Below are 27,509 nucleotides of genomic sequence, written 5' to 3' on the forward strand. Positions count from 1 at the left end.
GGTGCGACCCAGTGTATCAGCTTCGGGGTTATGTACTCTGGTGTTTTTTTAAGACGCCTTCGAACTTGCGATTTTCACCTCCATTGCAGATTAAATCGCCAAGTCCAGGACGCCTTAAAATTAAAAACAGACTTTCTACATTATGCACGCTTAGTACACCTTAAAGTACACACATGTGGGTGCGACCCAGTGTATCAGCTTCGGGGTTATGTACTCTGGTGTTTTTTTAAGACGCCTTCGAACTTGCGATTTTCACCTCCATAGGGGCAAAAGAGCCAAGTCCAGGACGCCTTACAATTTAAAACCGACTTTCTACATTATGCACGCTTAGTACACTTTGAAGTACACACATGTGGGTGCAATCCAGTGTATCAGCTTTGGGGTTATATACTCTGGGTTTTTTTTAAGACGCCTTCGAACTTGCGATTTTCGCCTCCATTGCAGAATAAGTCGCCAAGTTTATGACGCCTTAAAATTAAAAACAGACTTTCTACATTATGCACGCTTAGTACACCTTAAAGTACACACATGTGGGTGCGACACAGTGTATCAGCTTCGGGGTTATGTACTATGGTGTTTTTTTAAGACGCCTTCGAACTTGCGATTTTCACCTCCATTGCAGAATAAATCGCCAAGTCCAGGACGCCTTACAATTTAAAACCGACTTTCTACATTATGCACGCTTAGTACACCTTAAAGTACACACATGTGGGTGCAACCCAGTGTATCAGCTTCGGGGTTATGTACTCTGGTGTTTCTTTAAGACGCCTTCGAACTTGCGATTTTCACCTCCATAGGGGCAAAAGAGCCAAGTCCAGGAAGCCTTAAAAATAAAAACAGACTTTCTACAATATGCACGCTTAGTACACCTTAAAGTACACACATGTGGGTGCAATCCAGTGAATCAGCTTCGGGGTTATGTACTCTGGTGTTTCTTTAAGACGCCTTCGAACTTGCGATTTTCACCTCCATTGCAGAATAAATCGCCAAGTCCAGGACGCCTTAAAATTAAAAACAGACTTTCTACATTATGCACGCTTAGTACACCTTAAAGTACACACATGTGGGTGCAATCCAGTGTATCAGCTTCGGGGTTATGTACTCTGGTTTGTTTTTAAGACGCCTTCGAACTTGCGAGTTTCACCTCCATTGCAGAATAAATCGCCAAGTTTATGACGCCTTAAAATTAAAAACAGACTTTCTACATTATGCACGCTTAGTACACCTTAAAGTACACACATGTGGGTGCGACCCAGTGTATCAGCTTCGGGGTTATGTACTCTGGTGTTTTTTTAAGACGCCTTCGAACTTGCGATTTACACCTCCATAGGGGCAAAAGAGCCAAGTCCAGGAAGCCTTAAAAAAAAAAACAGACTTTCTACAATATGCACGCTTAGTACACCTTAAAGAACACACATTTGGGTGCAATCTAATGTATCAGCTTCGGGGTTATGTACTCTGGTGTTTCTTTAAGACGCCTTCGAACTTGCGATTTTCACCTCCATTGCAGAATAAATCGCCAAGTCCAGGACGCCTTAAAATTAAAAACAGACTTTCTACATTATGCACGCTTAGTACACCTTAAAGTACACACATGTGGGTGCAATCCAGTGTATCAGCTTCGGGGTTATGTACTCTGGTTTGTTTTTAAGACGCCTTCGAACTTGCGAGTTTCACCTCCATTGCAGAATAAATCGCCAAGTTTATGACGCCTTAAAATTAAAAACAGACTTTCTACATTATGCACGCTTAGTACACCTTAAAGTACACACATGTGGGTGCGACCCAGTGTATCAGCTTCGGGGTTATGTACTCTGGTGTTTCTTTAAGACGCCTTCGAACTTGCGATTTTCACCTCCATTGCAGTATAAATCGCCAAGTCCAGGACGCCTTACAATTTAAAACCGACTTTCTACATTATGCACGCTTAGTACACCTTAAAGTACACACATGTGGGTGCAACCCAGTGTATCAGCTTCGGGGTTATGTACTCTGGTGTTTCTTTAAGACGCCTTCGAACTTGCGATTTTCACCTCCATTGCAGAATAAATCGCCAAGTCCAGGACGCCTTAAAATTAAAAACAGACTTTCTACATTATGCACGCTTAGTACACCTTAAAGTACACACATGTGGGTGCAATCCAGTGTATCAGCTTCGGGGTTATGTACTCTGGTTTGTTTTTAAGACGCCTTCGAACTTGCGAGTTTTACCTCCATTGCAGAATAAATCGCCAAGTTTATGACGCCTTAAAATTAAAAACAGACTTTCTACATTATGCACGCTTAGTACACCTTAAAGTACACACATGTGGGTGCGACCCAGTGTATCAGCTTCGGGGTTATGTACTCTGGTGTTTTTTTAAGACGCCTTCGAACTTGCGATTTACACCTCCATAGGGGCAAAAGAGCCAAGTCCAGGAAGCCTTAAAAAAAAAAACAGACTTTCTACAATATGCACGCTTAGTACACCTTAAAGTACACACATTTGGGTGCAATCTAATGTATCAGCTTCGGGGTTATGTACTCTGGTGTTTCTTTAAGACGCTTTCGAACTTGCGATTTTCACCTCCATTGCAGATTAAATCGCCAAGTCCAGGACGCCTTAAAATTAAAAACAGACTTTCTACATTATGCACGCTTAGTACACCTTAAAGTACACACATGTGGGTGCAATCCAGTGTATCAGCTTTGGGGTTATGTACTCTGGTTTTATTTTAAGACGCCTTCGAACTTGTGATTTTCACCTCCATTGCAGAATAAATCGCCAAGTTCATAACGCCTTAAAATTAAAAACAGACTTTCTACATTATGCACGCTTAGTACACCTTAAAGTACACACATGTGGGTGCGACCCAGTGTATCAGCTTCGGGGTTATGTACTCTGGTGTTTTTTTAAGACGCCTTCGAACTTGCGATTTTCACCTCCATTGCAGATTAAATCGCCAAGTCCAGGACGCCTTAAAATTAAAAACAGACTTTCTACATTATGCACGCTTAGTACACCTTAAAGTACACACATGTGGGTGCGACCCAGTGTATCAGCTTCGGGTTTATGAACTCTGGTGTTTTTTTAAGACGCCTTCGAACTTGCGATTTTCACCTCCATAGGGGCAAAAGAGCCAAGTCCAGGAAGCCTTAAAAATAAAAACAGACTTTCTACAATATGCACGCTTAGTACACCTTAAAGTACACACATGTGGGTGCAATCCAGTGAATCAGCTTCGGGGTTATGTACTCTGGTGTTTCTTTAAGACGCCTTCGAACTTGCGATTTTCACCTCCATTGCAGAATAAATCGCCAAGTCCAGGACGCCTTAAAATTAAAAACAGACTTTCTACATTATGCACGCTTAGTACACCTTAAAGTACACACATGTGGGTGCAATCCAGTGTATCAGCTTCGGGGTTATGTACTCTGGTTTGTTTTTAAGACGCCTTCGAACTTGCGAGTTTCACCTCCATTGCAGAATAAATCGCCAAGTTTATGACGCCTTAAAATTAAAAACAGACTTTCTACATTATGCACGCTTAGTACACCTTAAAGTACACACATGTGGGTGCGACCCAGTGTATCAGCTTCGGGGTTATGTACTCTGGTGTTTTTTTAAGACGCCTTCGAACTTGCGATTTTCACCTCCATAGGGGCAAAAGAGCCAAGTCCAGGAAGCCTTAAAAATAAAAACAGACTTTCTACATTATGCACGCTTAGTACACCTTAAAGTACACACATGTGGGTGCAACCCAGTGTATCAGCTTTGGGGTTATGTACTCTGGTTTTATTTTAAGACGCCTTCGAACTTGCGATTTTCACCTCCATTGCAGAATAAATCGCCAAGTTTATGACGCCTTAAAATTAAAAAAAGACTTTCTACATTATGCACGCTTAGTACACCTTAAAGTACACACATGTGGGTGCGACCGAGTGTATCAGCTTCGGGGTTATGTACTCTGGTGTTTTTTTAAGACGCCTTCGAACTTGCGATTTTCACCTCCATAGGGGCAAAAGAGCCAAGTCCAGGAAGCCTTAAAAATAAAAACAGACTTTCTACATTATGCACGCTTAGTACACCTTAAAGTACACACATGTGGGTGCAATCCAGTGTATCAGCTTTGGGGTTATGTACTCTGGTTTTATTTTAAGACGCCTTCGAACTTGCGATTTTCACCTCCATTGCAGAATAAATCGCCAAGTTTATGACGCCTTAAAATTAAAAACAGACTTTCTACATTATGCACGCTTAGTACACCTTAAAGTACACACATGTGGGTGCAACCCAGTGTATCAGCTTCGGGGTTATGTACTCTGGTGTTTCTTTAAGACGCCTTCGAACTTGCGATTTTCACCTCCATTGCAGAATAAATCGCCAAGTCCAGGAAGCCTTAAAAATAAAAACAGACTTTCTACATTATGCACGCTTAGTACACCTTAAAGTACACACATGTGGGTGCGACCCAGTGTATCAGCTTCGGGGTTATGTACTCTGGTGTTTTTTGAAGTCGCCTTCGAACTTGCGATTTTCACCTCCATTGCAGAATAAATCGCCAAGTCCAGGACGCCTTAAAATTAAAAACAGACTTTCTACATTATGCACGCTTAGTACACCTTAAAGTACACACATGTGGGTGCAATCCTGTGTATCAGCTTCGGGGTTATATACTCTGGTTTTTCTTTTAAGACGCCTTCGAACTTGCGATTTTCACCTCCATTGCAGAATAAATCGCCAAGTCCAGGACGCCTTACAATTTAAAACCGACTTTCTACATTATGCACGCTTAGTACACTTTGAAGTACACACATGTGGGTGCAATCCAGTGAATCAGCTTCGGGGTTATGTACTCTGGTGTTTCTTTAAGACGCCTTCGAACTTGCGATTTTCACCTCCATTGCAGATTAAATCGCCAAGTCCAGGACGCCTTAAAATTAAAAACAGACTTTCTACATTATGCACGCTTAGTACACCTTAAAGTACACACATGTGGGTGCAATCTAATGTATCAGCTTCGGGGTTATGTACTCTGGTGTTTTTTTAAGACGCCTTCGAACTTGTGATTTTCACCTCCATTGCAGAATAAATCGCCAAGTCCAGGACGCCTTAAAATTAAAAACAGACTTTCTACATTATGCACGCTTAGTACACCTTAAAGTACACACATGTGGGTGCAATCTAATGTATCAGCTTCGGGGTTATGTACTCTGGTGTTTTTTTAAGACGCCTTCGAACTTGCGATTTACACCTCCATAGGGGCAAAAGAGCCAAGTCCAGGAAGCCTTAAAAAAAAAAACAGACTTTCTACAATATGCACGCTTAGTACACCTTAAAGAACACACATTTGGGTGCAATCTAATGTATCAGCTTCGGGGTTATGTACTCTGGTGTTTCTTTAAGACGCCTTCGAACTTGCGATTTTCACCTCCATTGCAGAATAAATCGCCAAGTCCAGGACGCCTTAAAATTAAAAACAGACTTTCTACATTATGCACGCTTAGTACACCTTAAAGTACACACATGTGGGTGCAATCCAGTGTATCAGCTTCGGGGTTATGTACTCTGGTTTGTTTTTAAGACGCCTTCGAACTTGCGAGTTTCACCTCCATTGCAGAATAAATCGCCAAGTTTATGACGCCTTAAAATTAAAAACAGACTTTCTACATTATGCACGCTTAGTACACCTTAAAGTACACACATGTGGGTGCGACCCAGTGTATCAGCTTCGGGGTTATGTACTCTGGTGTTTTTTTAAGACGCCTTCGAACTTGCGATTTTCACCTCCATAGGGGCAAAAGAGCCAAGTCCAGAAAGCCTTAAAAATAAAAACAGACTTTCTACAATATGCACGCTTAGTACACCTTAAAGTACACACATTTGGGTGCAATCTAATGTATCAGCTTCTGGGTTATGTACTCTGGTGTTTCTTTAAGACGCCTTCGAACTTGCGATTTTCACCTCCATTGCAGTATAAATCGCCAAGTCCAGGACGCCTTACAATTTAAAACCGACTTTCTACATTATGCACGCTTAGTACACCTTAAAGTACACACATGTGGGTGCAACCCAGTGTATCAGCTTCGGGGTTATGTACTCTGGTGTTTCTTTAAGACGCCTTCGAACTTGCGATTTTCACCTCCATTGCAGAATAAATCGCCAAGTCCAGGACGCCTTAAAATTAAAAACAGACTTTCTACATTATGCACGCTTAGTACACCTTAAAGTACACACATGTGGGTGCAATCCAGTGTATCAGCTTCGGGGTTATGTACTCTGGTTTGTTTTTAAGACGCCTTCGAACTTGCGAGTTTTACCTCCATTGCAGAATAAATCGCCAAGTTTATGACGCCTTAAAATTAAAAACAGACTTTCTACATTATGCACGCTCAGTACACCTTAAAGTACACACATGTGGGTGCGACCCAGTGTATCAGCTTCGGGGTTATGTACTCTGGTGTTTTTTTAAGACGCCTTCGAACTTGCGATTTACACCTCCATAGGGGCAAAAGAGCCAAGTCCAGGAAGCCTTAAAAAAAAAACAGACTTTCTACAATATGCACGCTTAGTACACCTTAAAGTACACACATTTGGGTGCAATCTAATGTATCAGCTTCGGGGTTATGTACTCTGGTGTTTCTTTAAGACGCTTTCGAACTTGCGATTTTCACCTCCATTGCAGATTAAATCGCCAAGTCCAGGACGCCTTAAAATTAAAAACAGACTTTCTACATTATGCACGCTTAGTACACCTTAAAGTACACACATGTGGGTGCAATCCAGTGTATCAGCTTTGGGGTTATGTACTCTGGTTTTATTTTAAGACGCCTTCGAACTTGTGATTTTCACCTCCATTGCAGAATAAATCGCCAAGTTCATAACGCCTTAAAATTAAAAACAGACTTTCTACATTATGCACGCTTAGTACACCTTAAAGTACACACATGTGGGTGCGACCCAGTGTATCAGCTTCGGGGTTATGTACTCTGGTGTTTTTTTAAGACGCCTTCGAACTTGCGATTTTCACCTCCATTGCAGATTAAATCGCCAAGTCCAGGACGCCTTAAAATTAAAAACAGACTTTCTACATTATGCACGCTTAGTACACCTTAAAGTACACACATGTGGGTGCGACCCAGTGTATCAGCTTCGGGTTTATGAACTCTGGTGTTTTTTTAAGACGCCTTCGAACTTGCGATTTTCACCTCCATAGGGGCAAAAGAGCCAAGTCCAGGAAGCCTTAAAAATAAAAACAGACTTTCTACAATATGCACGCTTAGTACACCTTAAAGTACACACATGTGGGTGCAATCCAGTGAATCAGCTTCGGGGTTATGTACTCTGGTGTTTCTTTAAGACGCCTTCGAACTTGCGATTTTCACCTCCATTGCAGAATAAATCGCCAAGTCCAGGACGCCTTAAAATTAAAAACAGACTTTCTACATTATGCACGCTTAGTACACCTTAAAGTACACACATGTGGGTGCAATCCAGTGTATCAGCTTCGGGGTTATGTACTCTGGTTTGTTTTTAAGACGCCTTCGAACTTGCGAGTTTCACCTCCATTGCAGAATAAATCGCCAAGTTTATGACGCCTTAAAATTAAAAACAGACTTTCTACATTATGCACGCTTAGTACACCTTAAAGTACACACATGTGGGTGCGACCCAGTGTATCAGCTTCGGGGTTATGTACTCTGGTGTTTTTTTAAGACGCCTTCGAACTTGCGATTTTCACCTCCATAGGGGCAAAAGAGCCAAGTCCAGGAAGCCTTAAAAATAAAAACAGACTTTCTACATTATGCACGCTTAGTACACCTTAAAGTACACACATGTGGGTGCAACCCAGTGTATCAGCTTCGGGGTTATGTACTCTGGTGTTTCTTTAAGACGCCTTCGAACTTGCGATTTTCACCTCCATTGCAGAATAAATCGCCAAGTCCAGGAAGCCTTAAAAATAAAAACAGACTTTCTACATTATGCACGCTTAGTACACCTTAAAGTACACACATGTGGGTGCGACCCAGTGTATCAGCTTCGGGGTTATGTACTCTGGTGTTTTTTTAAGACGCCTTCGAACTTGCGATTTTCACCTCCATAGGGGCAAAAGAGCCAAGTCCAGGACGCCTTACAATTTAAAACCTACTTTCTACATTATGCACGCTTAGTACACTTTGAAGTACACACATGTGGGTGCAATCCAGTGTATCAGCTTTGGGGTTATGTACTCTGGTTTTATTTTAAGACGCCTTCGAACTTGCGATTTTCACCTCCATTGCAGAATAAATCGCCAAGTTTATGACGCCTTAAAATTAAAAAAAGACTTTCTACATTATGCACGCTTAGTACACCTTAAAGTACACACATGTGGGTGCGACCGAGTGTATCAGCTTCGGGGTTATGTACTCTGGTGTTTTTTTAAGACGCCTTCGAACTTGCGATTTTCACCTCCATAGGGGCAAAAGAGCCAAGTCCAGGAAGCCTTAAAAATAAAAACAGACTTTCTACATTATGCACGCTTAGTACACCTTAAAGTACACACATGTGGGTGCAATCCAGTGTATCAGCTTTGGGGTTATGTACTCTGGTTTTATTTTAAGACGCCTTCGAACTTGCGATTTTCACCTCCATTGCAGAATAAATCGCCAAGTTTATGACGCCTTAAAATTAAAAACAGACTTTCTACATTATGCACGCTTAGTACACCTTAAAGTACACACATGTGGGTGCAACCCAGTGTATCAGCTTCGGGGTTATGTACTCTGGTGTTTCTTTAAGACGCCTTCGAACTTGCGATTTTCACCTCCATTGCAGAATAAATCGCCAAGTCCAGGAAGCCTTAAAAATAAAAACAGACTTTCTACATTATGCACGCTTAGTACACCTTAAAGTACACACATGTGGGTGCGACCCAGTGTATCAGCTTCGGGGTTATGTACTCTGGTGTTTTTTGAAGTCGCCTTCGAACTTGCGATTTTCACCTCCATTGCAGAATAAATCGCCAAGTCCAGGACGCCTTAAAATTAAAAACAGACTTTCTACATTATGCACGCTTAGTACACCTTAAAGTACACACATGTGGGTGCAATCCTGTGTATCAGCTTCGGGGTTATATACTCTGGTTTTTCTTTTAAGACGCCTTCGAACTTGCGATTTTCACCTCCATTGCAGAATAAATCGCCAAGTCCAGGACGCCTTACAATTTAAAACCGACTTTCTACATTATGCACGCTTAGTACACTTTGAAGTACACACATGTGGGTGCAATCCAGTGAATCAGCTTCGGGGTTATGTACTCTGGTGTTTCTTTAAGACGCCTTCGAACTTGCGATTTTCACCTCCATTGCAGATTAAATCGCCAAGTCCAGGACGCCTTAAAATTAAAAACAGACTTTCTACATTATGCACGCTTAGTACACCTTAAAGTACACACATGTGGGTGCAATCTAATGTATCAGCTTCGGGGTTATGTACTCTGGTGTTTTTTTAAGACGCCTTCGAACTTGTGATTTTCACCTCCATTGCAGAATAAATCGCCAAGTCCAGGACGCCTTAAAATTAAAAACAGACTTTCTACATTATGCACGCTTAGTACACATTAATGTACACACATGTGGGTGCAATCCAGTGTATCAGCTTCGGGGTTATATACTCTGGTTTTTTTTTAAGACGCCTTCGAAGTTGTGATTTTCACCTTCATTGCAGAATAAATCGCCAAGTTCATGACGCCTTAAAATTAAAAACAGACTTTCTACATTATGCACGCTTAGTACACCTTAAAGTACACACATGTGGGTGCGACCCAGTGTATCAGCTTCGGGGTTATGTACTCTGGTGTTTTTTTAAGACGCCTTCGAACTTGCGATTTTCACCTCCATAGGGGCAAAAGAGCCAAGTCCAGGAAGCCTTAAAAATAAAAACAGACTTTCTACATTATGCACGCTTAGTACACCTTAAAGTACACACATGTGGGTGCAATCCAGTGTATCAGCTTTGGGGTTATGTACTCTGGTTTTATTTTAAGACGCCTTCGAACTTGCGATTTTCACCTCCATTGCAGAATAAATCGCCAAGTTTATGACGCCTTAAAATTAAAAACAGACTTTCTACATTATGCACGCTTAGTACACCTTAAAGTACACACATGTGGGTGCGACCCAGTGTATCAGCTTCGGGGTTATGTACTCTGGTGTTTTTTTAAGTCGCCTTCGAACTTGCGATTTTCACCTCCATTGCAGAATAAATCGCCAAGTCCAGGACGCCTTAAAATTAAAAACAGACTTTCTACATTATGCACGCTTAGTACACCTTAAAGTACACACATGTGGGTGCAATCCTGTGTATCAGCTTCGGGGTTATGTACTCTGGTGTTTTTTTAAGACGCCTTCGAACTTGTGATTTTCACCTCCATTGCAGAATAAATCGCCAAGTCCAGGACGCCTTAAAATTAAAAACAGACTTTCTACATTATGCACGCTTAGTACACGTTAAAGTACACACATGTGGGTGCAATCCAGTGTATCATATTCATGGCAACATATTTTAATCGTTACAGATTCGTTTTTATGTAGACTGAGGGCTTTTCAGCCAGTCATGGTGCTGCTACGTTCTGGTGGAGTGCGATCCATATGTAGTATGTTGGATACCCTGATGGTTGTTGGCTTTGGTGACCCTGGAGTCGACGACAAGCACAGCTGTTGAACAGTTACCTGGCGACTTTTCCATTGGGGTAGACTAATGATGGGTTACGTGTTTTCAGTTCAAATATATTTCAATTTTTAAGTAATAATAATACAAGGTACAGTGTGGAGATTATTATGGGGCACGTTTGCTAAGAAACATATATACACAGTCGAATTGTGGTTTATATTGTGTGGGGGGTGACATAGAATATTTGAACGGTAAATATTTGTCTTGTAAATTTGTTTATGAACAGTTTTGATTTAGTAAATTTTAGAATTTTGTTACATCTCTAAGTAATGTATATGTTAGACAAAGTTCATTTAATAGGCTGTAAAAAATGTTTTGTAAATTTCGTTTGTTACAGGAATAAGTTCAGGAAAAATTTTTAATTAAGTTTTGTGGTGTATGTATCCATATAGTTTAAGTTATATGTTTAAGACAACACGCTATTGTTTGTGCTAAGGTATTTCATAGAATTTCTGTCTATGGAAGTAAAGATAAGTTAGACATAAATAGAGATCAGTGTACAGTAATTTTGTAGGGCGGCTTGTAGTTTTATTGATGTTTTATTAATTTTTATTATAAGAAATGTAGTATTTGATAAATGTGTACGACAGAAATAAATTAATGCAGTTGCGATTATTGGGTGGTGTGTTTTCAATTTTTTTTTTTAAATAAAGTTATGTAAAACATCTTAACATTTCGCCGGCTGAAAATTGTTGTTGTCTATGTCCACTTTTTAGGTTTTTTAATGCTATGGACACGAAATTATTCATTTGTACTATATTGTGACGTGACTCCGTCAGACGTCCCGCGTACATCTATACACAAAATAATAAATAACCTATAACATTGGGGGGGGGGGGGGGGGGGGGTGGTACTGTAGCTCGTTGGTAGGCAGGGTACTCGAGATCAAGTCTTCTCCCTATACAGGAAGTGTAGGGTATAATTTATGTACTGAAAAGAGACGTGATTAGTTCATTCAAGCACAGAGTTTATTCACTAGGATAAAAAAAAATAATTAAACAAATATTTGATTAACAAATTAATAATAAATCATTTAACAAAGGCATTAACGAATAAATACATACATTAAATACACATTACAGTGAAGTCAGCCGGCAAACAATTATCGCTACAACAACATGGCCGTCGCCGCAGCTCCGCTGAGGAACAGTACACTTCCCAGTTACCACTACATACATGCTTATAACCAGACGTCGATTTTTCCCAAAAAACCAAATAATAAATAATAGGGATGGAATAATACTACATTATTACTTAAAAGATTAAGTACAGGACGAAGATCGTCCAGCCCGAAGCTTAATCTCCCTATCCATCACGGCCAATCACTTACCCTCTGACTGGAGACTGAGAAAAGTTGTCTCAAACCGACGTGGACCCGGCTTCCAGAGAGGTCCCCAGGCAAAAAGCCTCGGCCCCTCCCTGGAAGGAGGTTTTAACTACAAAACTGGGCCACTCCGAAAAAAAAAAACACGAACACCGGGAAAACTTAGCCTAGGGGGAACTGGCTGTCCCCCCTTCCCACAAGGAAAAAATGAAAAACAAGTGAAGTAGGCTGTTCCTTTTGCGCAGGCGCGAGCGAGTTTCCCCCTCTCCCTCTTGCGCTGCTCGATTGTTTTTTTCAGTCTACGTTTCCAAAGTCGGATGCCAGATGGCAACACTAATCAGGACAGAGTCCTCGAAACGAGTACACAAAAGCCTCGCGTGGCAGAACAAACAAAATCGACGTTACACAGCGGGTTTTTCTGGAACGGCGTGTTGCAACCTCTCAGCGGGCCCTGGCCAGCGACCCGCGAGAATCAGCTAACCACGCAGCCTCGCAAAAGCCCGCGGTGCCTGTAAACTAATGTCGCAGCAACCTATATTCCAATACCCACGTGTCGAAATCAACCGGCCGAGCCTGGAAACGTGCACGTACACCAACACGTTAACCTAACGAGATACAAAAGTAAAATAAAATTTAAGAAAAAAAAATAATGAAATTTCCAGACCGCGACATTATCCACACACGTCTACGCACATAAAAATGTTTCTTCTCAATTTAAGACCAATATTATTTTGTTCTATCTATGTCATGATATTCCTAGTTATTTGAACTTTCAAATGCTTATATCTAAGTTCCGACTTCAATGGACATAAAATACTCCAATTCTCAGGTGACCATTTGTCTTCATTGTCACAGGCTCCACTAGCTGAAAAGGAGACCCCAAGTTTTTATAGCCAGAAGACATCCGATACGAAGTTCCGCATTTATGAGGACCATCTACACATCAACAATCAATAATATCATGTTAAGTTTAAATTTGTTTTCATGTGCCTACGAACAATGTTATTTTCAGATAGTATAATCCTTAGATGCATGAAACACAAGAAATAACAAAATTGGTTGTCTGTAAAGTCTGTTTACGGACGATACTTTAACGTGACGTCATAAAAAAACATTGATGAAATGATTGATCGAGAAGAAAAGGAAATATCGTATTCGGCCTGAGACTGAGCCGTAATTCAGAAAAATTAGGTTTTGATTTATACAAACACTTCACTTCTGCAGGGAGACCCTAGAGATGCAAGTGCATTAAGTCACAGGAACAAAACCAAACGGCCCCTGCTACCTGTGCCAGTTTCCAAGTCACCTTCAGTGTTGCCAGGTTCCCCAATGCAAAAATCCCTGCAGACTACTTAGAAAATCCCTCCAAGCCTTAAAAAATCCCTACATTATTATTTTTTTGTTATAGGACAAGTAATAATAATACAATATGGTATTAATAATATGTAAAAATAGTTTTTAATGAAGTAGGATACACCTAGTCCACACACAACATTTTCTATTCAATTCTACCTTAAATATTTCACTTTTTTTTTGTTCTAAAGACTTTGACATTAGATAACAGTTTCATCTTCTTCGTCTTCAGCAGCCAAAAGTCCAGCAATTTCAGTTTCCTTGTGATCCTTCTTGTACATGTTTTCGTTGAACAACTCCAGCATTTTTTCAGTTACTGGGTATTCATAGCATGCTTTCTTCATGTTTTGCATGTCTAACTTGACACGAACAAGGGATGCAACTGTGGATGCAAATAATTTATTTCTCTTTTTTGTTTTAATGTCTGAAACCATAGAGAATATACGTTCAACAGAAGCATTGGAATGTGGTAACGACAAACAAATTCTTGCAAGTTTGCCAATATTTTTAAACTGAAGTTCAGCATTGAAATTTTCACATACTTCAATTTCCCTCCAAAATTCTAGTATTGGCAAATTCAAGAATGCAGTTTTTTCCTCACTAGAAAAATAATTAGACATGTGATCCCATTCGTCTTTAGTTGCAATAGGATCAATTTTGGATTCAAATTTTTTGATAAGTGGCGATAACTCGATATTCGCTCTTTGAATTGACTTATCAACTCCCAAGGCATTTGAGGGCTGTAGAAAATTCAAAGCACGAATGCAGCCTTGTTGTAATGGCACTCTTTTCTGTGTTTCCTGAAAAGCAACCTGGTGAAATTGCAAGCATCTGAGGCGAAAATATTCTACATCTTTGCTTACATCATGGTCAAATCTTGTTTTCAAATCACTTATGGTTTCTTCTGCTGCTGCCCCTATTTTGATGTCAATTAATGGCAAGATATTAGAAGGATGCTTGGCATTACATGTGAACAAACTATCTCCTAAAATCAGTTCTGGTTTCAGGAAATTTGAAGCTAGCAATCTTAAAAATCTTTCAGCTTCATTAGCAAAACAATGGATTAGTACTTTATCGGACTGAAATAGTTTGTTGAATGAATTAAATGTTGGTAAAACAAAATTCAAAAACTGCAAGTAGGCTTTGGTGTACGGATTATTTAGGTCTGCAAAGATGATGTCGGCCACTGTATTCTTATCTTCACTTTTTGCCTCTGCAAAGAGAGAAAACAACACTGGCCACTGACTTAAAACTCTTGCGATACAGTTACCTAGTGCTAACCATCTTGTTTTAGATGGATTGATCATCCTCACCTGGCAAGCTCTCATAAAGTCTTGAAGTTCTTCAAGAATGCCCTGGCGTTTTGGACTACGTGAAAAATACGAAAAAATCAAATGCAACAATGATTCAACATTTTTCGGTAGACATTCTGATGCAGCACTAGCCACTAAATTTAAAGAATGGCAGATACATCCAAACACAATAATACCGTCATTTTCTTTCAGCAGACGGGTAACAAATGAATTATTTTCACCAGCCATGACATTTGCATTGTCACTACAATACCCAACAATGTTTTCAAAGAGCAAACCGTACTTAGACATGCAGTGTTTAAATACCTGAAACAAATTTTCTGCTGATGCATCCTTAATTTTTACATAATCAAGTAGGAACGTATTCATGGTAATTCCATTTGCACCGATGCTCTTTGCGAGAATACACAAATTTTTATTGTTGCCAATGTCAGTGCTTTCATCAACTAGAATAGAAAAGAAATTTCCTTTCAATACTTCTGCATTTTTTTGTTGGACGGCCCTACCAACAACATTATTCACGAGTGATGTTATTTTCGTTCTGTGCAATTTAATACTGCGTGCTATTGTTGAATCTGGCAAAGCTACCTGATTCAATTGTACAATGTGTTCCATTGAGTTAAAACTTCTGTCATGCTCAATAACATCATATACTATTTTCAGTTCGGCAAATTTTGTTTTAGTTTCTTCTGTACCCGATGTTCTGCGAAACAAATCGCTAATTTTTGGAACATTTTTTATTTGTAATGCATTTGTTTTGTGAGTAGGAGTATCGCCGTGTCTTTCCAACTCGCTTTTCCCTGCTACCAATTCTTTTTTGCAACACAAACATTTTGCTTTATAATTATCACTGGCCTTTGATAACCAACCTTTAAATTGCGGCTCTTCCAACCAGGAATCTACAAATGGTTGCTTGCGCCACGACTTTTTCTCATTTCCCGGTTCTTTTCTGACCCTTTTCGGGGTAGAAGACCCTGCTTCAGGGTCACACATTATCACTTAAATATAGGAAACATACATACACTTCGTCTTCAACCTCCAGATGCTGCTATAGAAAGGTAATACTAATTCAGTAATTATGATACAGTAACCAATACAATTTGCACTAACACGAAATGTGTAAACAAACCATACAAAACATCAAAGACAATATGTAACAAAACATAAGACACATCTATTCCTGTTACAAATAGATGCTGTAGATGCACCAACTTCGCCGACAAAAATATCGAAAGACTGAATATTCTCATTAAAAGGTGTCTGCAGCGCAAACAAGAAAAGACGACATTCACCTCTCCGAAAATCCCTACATTTATGACCTGGTCGGCTTAAAATCCCTCCATCCCTTTCAATGCAAAAAATCCCTACTCTGAGGGATTTATCCCTCAACCTGGCAACACTGGTCACCTTAGAAGTTTACCACAGGTGGTATACATCAGGAGGTATAGCACACAACTCGTTACTCTTTATTTTACATGGCGAGTTCCCCAAGAGGCCTATTACCATGTCACCGTAAAGCAAACAATACTGAATCGTGAAACCAACATTTGAATTGTTTCAAAATACAGGACTGTTTGATTTTGTGAAAATTATCTCTTTTAAAAAAAAAGACATAAAACAATATACAATATCTACTACCAACATACAGCTTTTAAAAAAGCAGATTATTAAGTATTCGAAACAAATCTGTAATCAATTTAATATTTTGTAACTGTGCAAAAATAAACAAGAATGAAACTTAATAAAACCTTTAAAGATAACATACGACACGCCTCCATTCGGCATAGGAGTAACATTTGTCGCAGTTACCCTTTCACTTGGCCCTGGCAAATTTAACATTTCATTTAAAAAAAAATAAACGAGACCCTAAATGTAACATACGACACGCCTCCATTCGGCATAGGAGTAACATCTGTCGCAGTTACCCTTTCACTCGGCCCTGGCAAATTTAACATTTCATTTGAAAAAAAAATAAACGGGACCCTAAATGTAACATACGACACGCCTCCATTCAGCATAGGAGTAACATTTGTCGCAGTTACCCTTTCACTCGGCCCTGGCAAATTTAACATTTCATTTGAAAAAAAAATAAACAAGACCCTAAATGTAACATACGACACGCCTCCATTCGGCATAGGAGTAACATCTGTCGCAGTTACCCTTTCACTCAGCCCTGTCACATTTAACATTTCATTTGAAAAAAAAATAAACGGGACCCTAAATGTAACATACGACACGCCTCCATTCGGCATAGGAGTAACATTTGTCGCAGTTACCCTTTCACTCGGACCTGGCAAATTTAACATTTCATTTGAAAAAAAATAAACGGGACCCTAAATGTAACATACGACACGCCTCCATTCGGCATAGGAGTAACATTTGTCGCAGTTACCCTTTCACCCGGTCCTGGCAAATTTAAAATTTCACTTGAAAATAATATACATGATACTATGGGGAACTGTTTTGCGGAAATGGGTTACTCACATTACATATTTTGCATATAAATTTATATTCTGGCCTAGATATATCTTCAAAATTTATGTTATTTTTAAAACATTGCTCGTAGTGAACCCACCTACGACAAATCTGACACATTATCCATCGTGTTTGTTTTCGGTTTCCTTTAGTTCCACAATAGAAGCATAGGTCAGTGACTACATCAGAATCCTGTATAACTGATTCAGCTAACATTTTACGGAAATTTTTTACATTCAGATCACTTTCAAATTTATTTTGTTTTAAAAACACAGACACATAAAATATTACAAAAACTCTGCAACTAACATTATCTTTTTGTACTGGAATATTATCATTTATATTTTTGACACACCATCTAATAATGTTTATCTTTGTTTGACATAGTTTATTTCGATATTGCAAAAAATTAACAAATCAACTCAGAATTTTGTTTCCCCCATTGCCTTTTAGCGGGTCCAAATGATAAAGCTCAAATGATTTTAAGTTAGCCAGTAACAGACACCAGTGATTATCATTTACGCAGTTAGGCATTATTAATAAATTCTTTTTGTTCAAATCACGTAGCTTTATGATGTACAAAAGTTCCAAAGCATGCGGTTTATCTAAACATATGTTACTTTCGAAGACAGTGATATATTCAATGTTTTGGTAGAATATGTTATCAAATTTTTTTAATCTCTTAATGAAAACTGAGATACCTGCATCTACGGCAGTGTTAGTAAGTTCACCCCCATTAAAAAAAGTGCAGTAATCTGAACCCCGAACCCTTATTGTATTCCGGCAGATATCACTGAACAAAGCTACTACAACTTCAAATATTGGATGACGATAGTACTCCGTGTTATTAAAGAGACCATTATCCATAGCCAATGGATGAGGATAGTCCTTCTTTACATCAAGTTTATCTAGCGTGAGTTTAACCTTTTTACCCGACTGTGTAAAGCTACATAGTTTATTTACGAGTTCTTTTCGCATAATGTTTGGTTTGAAATTCTCATTTAATGGGGCTCCCTTTATTATTTGTTGAATGAAAAATATCACAAAAATTCCGCAATTATTGAAATCTGTTTGAATTTGGTGATAAGCGCAACTTCTGGAATTCCAGTTGTCTGTATTTACTTTTTCTGGGCTGAATTTATTTCTTTCGGACAGCAATTTTTTGAACACTTTAAATGCTTCATCTGCCTTTGAAGTAGTCTTGTTTGGTAAAACACTATCCTCTTCACCTATGGGATCTATGTAGGAAAATATTTTTTTATTAAAATCTGCCGTAATCAGTGTCCAGTGCTGATTGGTATTGTACGGAATGATGCATTTACTAGCACAGCTTAATTTAATGTTGTTTATTTCGGCTCCCTGCTCAAGAGTTTGCCCAAAAATGACAAAACTTCCAAGCCATTCAGCAGGTATGTATATAATATCTTCAGCTTTAAATTCTGTTAGTAGTAAGGCAACACAAGCATCAATAGCGGCACCTGTCAACCACGTACTTCCAAACAATGTCTTAAAATCCTCTTCTGCAAATACATCTTCTCCGTACAATCCAATACATGTTTGCATTAAATCAGTATAATGCCATGCTTTGACAGACCCCTTATTATTGTATTTTAAAATTGTGGGTACACTTGGAACCAACGCCATTTTACTGTCTGCGACACACATTGGTTCAAAATACGTCTTTGGTTTCTTACACGTTTTTTGCCAAACTTCTTCGACAATGATACTGTCCGGATCATCTGGGTCTGAATCTTTAACTTCGCTACAGCCTAAAATTGTTGGTGTTGTTTGTCTGTTTGCTTTCCTTTCCCTAGCAAATGTTCGTGGTATATCATTCCTCAACATTTTGCAAATTACTTTAACACGGGCACACATGTGTCTAACAAAACGACCTACTTTCAAATGCGTGAGTCCATTCAGGATATTACTTTTTGTTTGAAAGAACCAGTTTTCAACATTGGAATTACTATACCGTTGAGAACAGTTGGGAAGAATTTGAGACCACAAGGGTGACATGGGCATGTACCGATCAACTAGTTCTTTTCCAAAGGAAGGCATGAAATAAATATTTTTACTTGCACTTTCTGCTGCATGCGAATTTTTTTCCAAAATAATGTCATAAATTTCTTTAAATTCTTTATGAAATGGACTATTTTTATGTAAATTTTCTGAAAAAAATGATTCTATATCGTCATTTTGAACGCTCACATTTAATGATATGCTTTCAGGAATTAATTCTGCCAGAATGTTTTGGACTTTTTCCTTTTTTGAAATGTTAGACAGTGCTTCAAGACTAATTATGACATTTTTTGTAACAGTATGGTTCGTAAGTACAATTATTAATAATGAAAAAATTGCTTTTTGCTCATCTATACTTCTCGCAACTATGAGCATGCATATAACTTTCAATATGAATGGCCTAACTTTCTTAGGTGTATTGTTTTTTTTCAATTGCCTTGCTATTAAATGGACAAAATGACTGCAGCAAATATGAACAGTCACGAGAGAATGCAAAGCAGAATCGTCATTTGTTTGGCAAAGGTTATGCGTTACTTTCAGATACCTGGCAAGCGTAATTTCATTCCAACCTAACATTATGGCCTTCATTAACGCAAAACTATAATCTACAACAACCTTATTGAACACAGGCCATGAACCTACCTCTTTTAAAATGCAACGCTTAAATTTTATTAAATAATTTGATATGGCTGCTGCAGAGTGCTGAGCAGAAATAAATTCTAAAAGGGGCAAAACTGTACCTGAAATATTAACTACTCCGGCATAATAATAAATTGCAGATTTGAAAGTTGTGGGCCTTCGTACTACGGATCCAGTGGCATCGAGAAACAAAACTGAAATATCTTTTTTGTACTTTTTAATAACATCAAACTGATCTTTAGAAAACATTAAAACTCCCAAAGGTAAAGAAATTTCCTGCAAATATTTTGATCCATCATTTTCACCCTGCAAAAACTGTTCTAACAAATCCTTAACATCATCCTTATCTAAGTCATCTTCTGCAAGGGCCTCACACCTTACTTTCTTTACCACACTCATGCTTTTCACATCTTGCATGTTTCCCAAATTAAGTATATGTTCATCCATACTGTCGATAGTCTCATAGCGATACGTGGTTGGTCTCTTCTCTTTCAGTTTTTTTTTCAGTTGCTGACGTTGCCAACCTCTTACATCCCACGTCTTCCTATCATGGTTGTCTCCCTGCATATTTCTAGCCCTAACATGTATAACGTACGTACCTGGTGTTGGATTCGACATGTCAATCCTATACATATTATTACAATTTTTATCTTTACAAGATGCATAGTCAACTGCATTTCCCTTAGAACGAATTTGAAAGCAACAAAACTTATACACACAAATTATATTTAACTTTTCCATTAGGGCAGCTTTTAAAGAACAGTGTATTTTATCTTTATCAAAACGTGATAGCCGAGCATTTGAGGAAAGAGTAGGCAACTCTGAATTGACTATAGTGCAACTACCATAAGCAACCGGATATAAATCTAAGGTTTTTGATCGATACACAGGCTTTCCGACAATATCAGTACTTTGTAATATGTTTGGGACACCGTTCACACTATTTTCAAGTGCAGTGGTATGCTCTGGTTTTTTGAGGTCAGGGGTATGACACCTTTGTTGTACGTTACAATTTTCATTAGGAACATTATCTGCAAAATCTGAAGTATCATACTGCACGGATTGCTCTATGTAAATCGGTATTGAATCTGGGAAATTGATGTGCAATTTATCCAACTTGTCAGTGACTACTGAGCGATCTACACGAACTGCCAATGAACCATCTAGGAAATATTCATTATTATTTATGACTTTGCAACGTTCAGTACCGCACAAACTATCGTTTTTCTCTGAAGTGCATTGCAAATGGTCCAACATATCATTGGAAGAGAAACATACCATGTTATAGATTTCTGAACTTCCTATATCCACCAAATTTGCATTGCTATTTCCTGTTCCTGCACTTACTGTGGCTCCTTCGAGATGTTTAACCGTGTTGCTATTAGATGTACCACCTTGCACAGCTGTTGAAGAAATGTGCAATTTTTTTTGGGCTGGTTTTTCAAGATTTTCAGGTGAAGCTACATAGTCTGGCAAATGGTGACTACCTACATTGGACATAACAATAGAGTAAGTGAAAATTGTCTCGACCAGTTCACAAATGTTGTTTCTGTTTCTTTTCCAACCCTCATACAGTCTTAACCTATTTTTTCTGTTGTTAAAAACACCAATATCGCTACACACCAATGCCCACAAAGAATTCACGGAAGTATTAGCTTGATTAACTTCCGAGACACACGCCGCGTGTTTCACAATAGAACTTGCCATTTTATGACTGTTATTTAACATAGGTGAAACATCTGACTTACAGAGATCTTTGAAATATGTCCTGACATTACCAACATTTTGCCGCCATTTTTGCATAAATAACAACCTATTCTTTATGCAATTACTTCTGAGAAATGTTTGTGCCAATTCGCCAAAAATGCCGTGTTTCTCACATCGCAGCCTATCAATTTCTGCAATATCTTTGTACCGAGTATGCAGCAACTTGGCGAATGAAATGGGGCAAACGCCCTGCGCATTTCTACGGCCGATACTCATCGTTTCTCATTACACATGGAAGCACAATTACAGAAATATTAAATGATTACTTACATTTCCTTCCGTTTCGTACACAACCTTTGTTCTCGCAAGGAAAACAAAATTTTTTTTTTTTTTTTTTTTTTTGGTTAACGGCTTTCGCCCACAACCAGAACTATACTCGCACGTGGTCAACACGTCTTATGGTCCCTCACAACCAGATGTCTTCAATATCACGCTGCAAAAAACCACCTCTTCTAGAGATCAACACCAGCGGGATCCAACTGAAATATATACCAGGCGGAGCGCACGTAGGCGGAGGGGCATAGTAGGAATACCTAGCAGGAACTATTCATTGCTAACTATCTTCTCGGTCGAGGCCCATCGACCAATGGAAAGAAGGCCATGGAATAAGGTCAAATGTCAATATAATACACCGGTCACCAAGGACAGGGGACCCAAGGACGTTACCATTAACTCATATGTGGATGCCATTCTCGAATAGGAAATGGGACAGCACGATACAGACCTCACAAGTAGACGTAAACAACAAGGAAGGGTACGCCATGGGCAAAGGCAAATTAAGACTCTTAAGTTGAGCATAGAGGTTATCCCGCGAACGGACACAACGACATTCAAATAGTAAATGATTAACATCCGCCAGGACAGCACCACATGTGCAGTCAGAATTGTCTTGAATACCGAGTTTATGCAAATGGGCAGGGGCAGCAGTATGATTGGATCGGAGTCGAAATGTTAAGACAGCGAGGTGACGCGGCTGATTATCAAAGACGATATCCGTGCTGACCGGTCTACGTCGATATAAGGACGCGTAAACGGTTGCGTTATCCCTGGCATAGCGTCGCCATACGGCATCCCACTCCTCCATAATGAGCTGGTCGAGGTAAGGGAGAAGGACATTATATGATACCGCCGGAACCGTACTACCACAGCATCGAGCCAAATTGGCCAGGCGGTCTACCATTTCATTCCCGTGAATCCCGATATGACTAGGTATCCAGAAAAATTGTACACTGATGTTAAGTCTACACAAGGTGAGTGTAAGTTCCTTAATAAGCCAGACCACAGGTTCTCGAGGAAGAGGGGTGGAATTGAGAGACTGAATTAAACTATATGAATCTGTCACAATAATAGATTGGTGAATTTTTTTCCGGAGCACATATTGCAATGCCTTATATACCGCATACGCCTCAGCATAGTAAATGGTAGTTATAGGGGGCAGTTTATATAAGCCAGTAGTTTTAGTGTGACTATCGTAATAGGCAGCTCCTACCCATGTGTCGGTTTTGGAAGCATCTGTATATATAGTTCGATGCAAATGCACATGATTCACGCTTTCATAGAACTCCTGAGCGGTTAGATATGACGGTTGTCCCTTACTACCTATGACCTGAGTTCGCAGCGGTTGAAACGTAATATCATATGTTAAAGTATATTTGTTTAAACAGGGCGTAGAAACGATATGGGACTCTGCTCGTTTAAGAGCGTCCGGAATATCCAAATCCAGTTTGTCCACCGCCCGCATATAACCGGCAACATGAGATGCCCTTGAGCGTATCCAAAGTTTCCCCAGGAAGCACTTTCTATGGAGGGTTAGTGGCAAAAGTCCCAGTTCGAATTGCATACATGAGATAGGCGTCGAAGGGAAGGCACCTAAAATGATCCGCATACTAACGTTCTGTATCTTCTCCAGTTCATAACTCCTGGTGGGAGAGAGGTTGTAAAGAACACAACAGCCATAATCGAGCACCGACCGAATAGTGGTAACATAAAATAGTTTTAATAATTTTACCTCCGCACCCCACGTGCGGTGTGTTAGAGCTTTTAACAGATCAATGCGCTTCCGACATTTATGCGTTAGATATTTAATGTGGGCTTTACCCGTCAAACGATGATCAAATACCACACCTAGGTATTTAATTTCTGTCACAAACGGTAAGGGTTGACCCAGCAGTTGGAAGGGTGGAAAATTGTGCGGTTTATATTTCCTCGTAAAAAACACGACCTTACTTTTCGTTGGGGATATTTCTAATCCATTGCTATCAGTCCATGCCTGAAGCCTGTGGAGAGTGTCACACAGCGTGTCCTGAGCTCCCTGATATGTTGTATTATAGGCCCATATCACGATATCATCTGCATAAGTAATGTTATAGGAAGTACGCCCAATGTGATAAACTAAGTCTTGGGTATACAAAAGGAACAGGAGTGGGCTCAATGTACTGCCTTGTGAAAGGCCAGTATAGACGATGCGTGCAGACGATGGTGTCTGTGACGTGATTGGGTAATAGTGTCGGACAGAAAAAAGAGCGTGTACACATTCAATAATTTGAGTGGGAATTCCAATATGGCACAACTTCTCATACAATACAGTCAAGTTAACATTATCGAAAGCGGATACCAGGTCGACAAAGAGCGCGGTACATATTTTCTGTAGCTTGAAGGCAACATGAATTTTGGACAATAAGGATAGAATGGCCTCGTGTCATCCAATACCTGGCCGAAATCCAAACTGCTCAGGCCGGATGAGCTTATTCTTTTCCAACCACCACTGTAACCGATTTTTCAATAGTTTTTCAAAAACCTTTGCAAGACATGAGCGGAGTGCAATGGGCCGGTAAGAAGTAGGGGCTAATAGCGGTTTATTCTGCTTCTTAATAGGAAGTACGATGAATTCCCGCCAGGCTAACGGAGTTACACCATGAACGAAAATGTGATTATATAGTTGTAATAAGTATGAAGTACAGTTCTCAGGGAGATTCCGGATCATCACATATGGGATTTTGTCAAGTCCCGGCGCCGTGTTAGGAGTATGACGTATACAAGTTTGTAGTTCCTGCTGCGTAAAAGGCATAATTAAGGCAGTATGATCTATATACCTATTCAGGGGCGGCTTAGGCGGAGTGAAATGTATATCTGCATTGGGAACATAATCCGGGGCAATATGCCGCATAAAGGCCGGTACTATGACATCAGGGATAGGAGTCACATAAGAGAAATCTTTGCTAGACCGAAATTGTTTAAACTTCCTCCATAATTGTGGCAGGGGAGTAGACCGCGAAAACGATGTGCAGAAGGCGTGCCACTTTTCCTTTTTCACCCCCTTCCATGTCCGTTTCGCCACCGCCTGTGCTTTCTGTAATGCGATGTAGTTACTGAGAGTGGAGCAGTGTTTATAAGTTTTAAGGGCCATAAGGCATGCAGTATTTGTAGTCTGACATTTATCATCCCACCAAGTGGGTTTACGTTTACGACAAGCGGTCTGGCACGTTATAGGGATGGCTTGATGAGCGGCATGCAAGATTTGCGTGTAGAAATAGTCGTAACATGCATTTACCGTTCCTGGGCCTATGACCGCAAAAGGGGCGATATCGGCCAGAAGGCCGCGGAATTTACTCCAGTCAGCTTGACGGGTACGAAACTGGGCTGTTGCTGGAGACTGTTGAGGAGGTAAAGGTTGGCAGACCTGCGTAGTCAACAATATGGGAAAATGATCACTCCCCCAATTGTCCTCTAAGACAGTCCAGGTAAGTTGCCCCGCGAGATCTGTAGAAATGAGAGTTAGGTCTATAGCAGTAGATTGTTGTTGGTAGCAACCTAACCGAGTGTGGCGTTTGTCATTCATGACCATATAGCTCGAGGTATGAAGAAATTCAAGCAACGTCCGGCCTGCTGCATCACAAAAAGCATTACCCCAAGAGGAATGGTGGCTATTAAAATCCCCACCTATCACTACAGGGGTGGGAAATTGGCGGAAGAAAAGGTCCCATGTATCAGCATCAATGGAGGAGTTGGGGTGGACATAGAGCGACACTATGGCCCATACGAAGTGTCGGTGATGGATCTGAATAGCGACAGCATCAATATTGTCAGCACGGTGTGGATATTGAATCGATATTTCCGCTACACTAAAATTTTTATTCACGAAAATAGCAGTACCCCGGTCAGGTTTGTGAGATCTGTATAGGTGATATCCTGGTATCCTGACTGTATATTTGTCCGTAAGTCTGGTTTCACATAGCAATATAATATCAACGTTGTGTAGGTGTAGATAGTGTTCCATGGGATATCGATTAGCGATCAATGACCTAGCGTTCCATTGTAGTATCTTAAGGTTGAAAGGAAGTGAGATGGTACAAGAAGATTAAATTATAGGTTCAAAATGCGGAGGAGAACCTCCATCAAGGTATCCTTGTTGACCCACTGCGCGTAATATTGGCGAATGTCGCCATTTGTGTGGGAGTCCAGCGGAATGACGGGTGGGATCGCCTTGTAACAAGTGGTATAGCCATCGGGCCGTGTAGGCACAGTCTTACGTCGCATGGTGCTTTGGGTCACGTGAGCAAACGTCGGCTGTGGTGCGGGAACCTCTGCAGGTGTACTGTTGTAGGTGGAAACTGTATGTGGGAGATGGGGTTGCAGAACAGGGAACCCTATTATAGGATAATGGACCTGTTGTTCCGGTACACACGGACTGGGTGGTAACATCTTTGTCGCATCTGCATACGAAAGATTATGATAAGCCATTAGCCGTTTGATTTCACGTTCACGTTCCCACATGGGGCAGAGCTTTTTATTGAGAGCCGAGTGTGGTCCCCGGCAGTTAACACATTGTGGTGTACCAACTGTCGGGCAGGCCTGTCCATGGACAAGAAGGCAGGTAGCACACCGAGGAGTCGTGGAACGACAGTTTTTGGCAGTGTGACCAAATCGGTGGCACTGATAACACATGGTGACGCTCTGGACTTTAGGGGTCACTTTGTATATTTCTTTAAAAATACTAATATATGGAGGCAGCGTTTGCCCTTCAAAGGTGAGACTGAGGAGCTTGATGGGTACCCGAAGATCCTGCCCATCGCGTTGGATATGCTTGGTGAGACGTTCCGCATGCAGGAGTTTATGGGTAGCGCTTTCATATCCGTCGAGGACCTCTTCCATACTAACATCCAAAGGAACACCATATATGATACCCTGTTTCCTCGTCAGACCCATGGGGATGCTCGCTCGCAGGTTCATCTTGCCTGGAGTATCAGAGTCCAGAAATTGATTGGCAGCTGTCGCCGTACTAAAGTACATTTTCAGCCGTTTTGGACCTGCTTGTTGGATTTGCAATATATAACGATTAGGGTGCAATCTTTTACCTAAAGAAATCGGGTGCAAGTTTCCAATATTACTATCAAGGGATTCCACTACTACAATGAAAGGACCGCTACAGGTATCAGGGTAACGTGCGCTCCCACCTGGTACATACCCACTTCCACGTTGTTGATCGGCCACCCGGCCTCGTCCGTCGCCGGACATGTCTTCGCCCAAGGAATTACTTAAACGGACGTCACGCTTGCATGATTTGTTTGTTCGTTCAATCAGATCACTGGTTTCACTTATGCTTTTCCGCTTTACATCATTGCGCGACACTACCTCCATACGATCATAATCAACGTCTTCCGCTAATACTGCATTTAACGAGTTGTCCAACTTAACCGCGAGTAAGCGCAGGAACGTCCGTCATCACTCGCAGTCAAAACCGAACTCAAGGAAAACGAAAGAAGAAACACCAGTATGCGGTAATTACCATCCGGATGTACCAAAGAATGAGCATTTGTGTAGATGTGTAAATTTTGCTTTGTAAATATTGAATGTAAGACAGAAAAAGTTCTATCGGGAAAAATTATTTTCATCATTCAAGTAGCACATTTTTTGATTACAATTAACA

The 27,509-nt window shown here is 40.2% G+C and overlaps 2 protein-coding genes across 7 annotated transcripts in view; both read right to left on the reverse strand.

Annotated features, from left to right (window-relative positions):
• LOC134534754 (ectonucleoside triphosphate diphosphohydrolase 5) overlaps nucleotides 1–27,509 on the reverse strand; it is an 80,517-nt gene that overhangs the window by 34,775 nt on the left and 18,233 nt on the right. The gene's annotated exons all lie outside the window — the stretch shown is intronic.
• On the reverse strand, nucleotides 11,640–27,135 carry LOC134534752 (uncharacterized). 3 transcript variants are annotated; one of them, XM_063373279.1, is made up of 2 exons: nucleotides 27,048–27,127; nucleotides 11,640–22,062 (listed from the first exon to the last, which is right to left on the reverse strand). In XM_063373279.1, exon 2 carries the CDS (start codon nucleotides 21,797–21,799, stop codon nucleotides 17,576–17,578), a length of 4,224 nt encoding a protein of 1,407 aa, XP_063229349.1. In that variant the 5' UTR covers nucleotides 21,800–22,062; nucleotides 27,048–27,127; the 3' UTR covers nucleotides 11,640–17,575. The 3 variants fall into 2 exon arrangements, with proteins under 3 accessions (XP_063229350.1, XP_063229349.1, XP_063229351.1); XM_063373280.1 differs by having other exon boundaries at nucleotides 11,640–22,016; nucleotides 27,048–27,135.

This window comes from Bacillus rossius, chromosome 8 (genome assembly GCF_032445375.1).
Source record: "Bacillus rossius redtenbacheri isolate Brsri chromosome 8, Brsri_v3, whole genome shotgun sequence".
NCBI lineage: Eukaryota > Metazoa > Arthropoda > Insecta > Phasmatodea > Bacillidae > Bacillus > Bacillus rossius.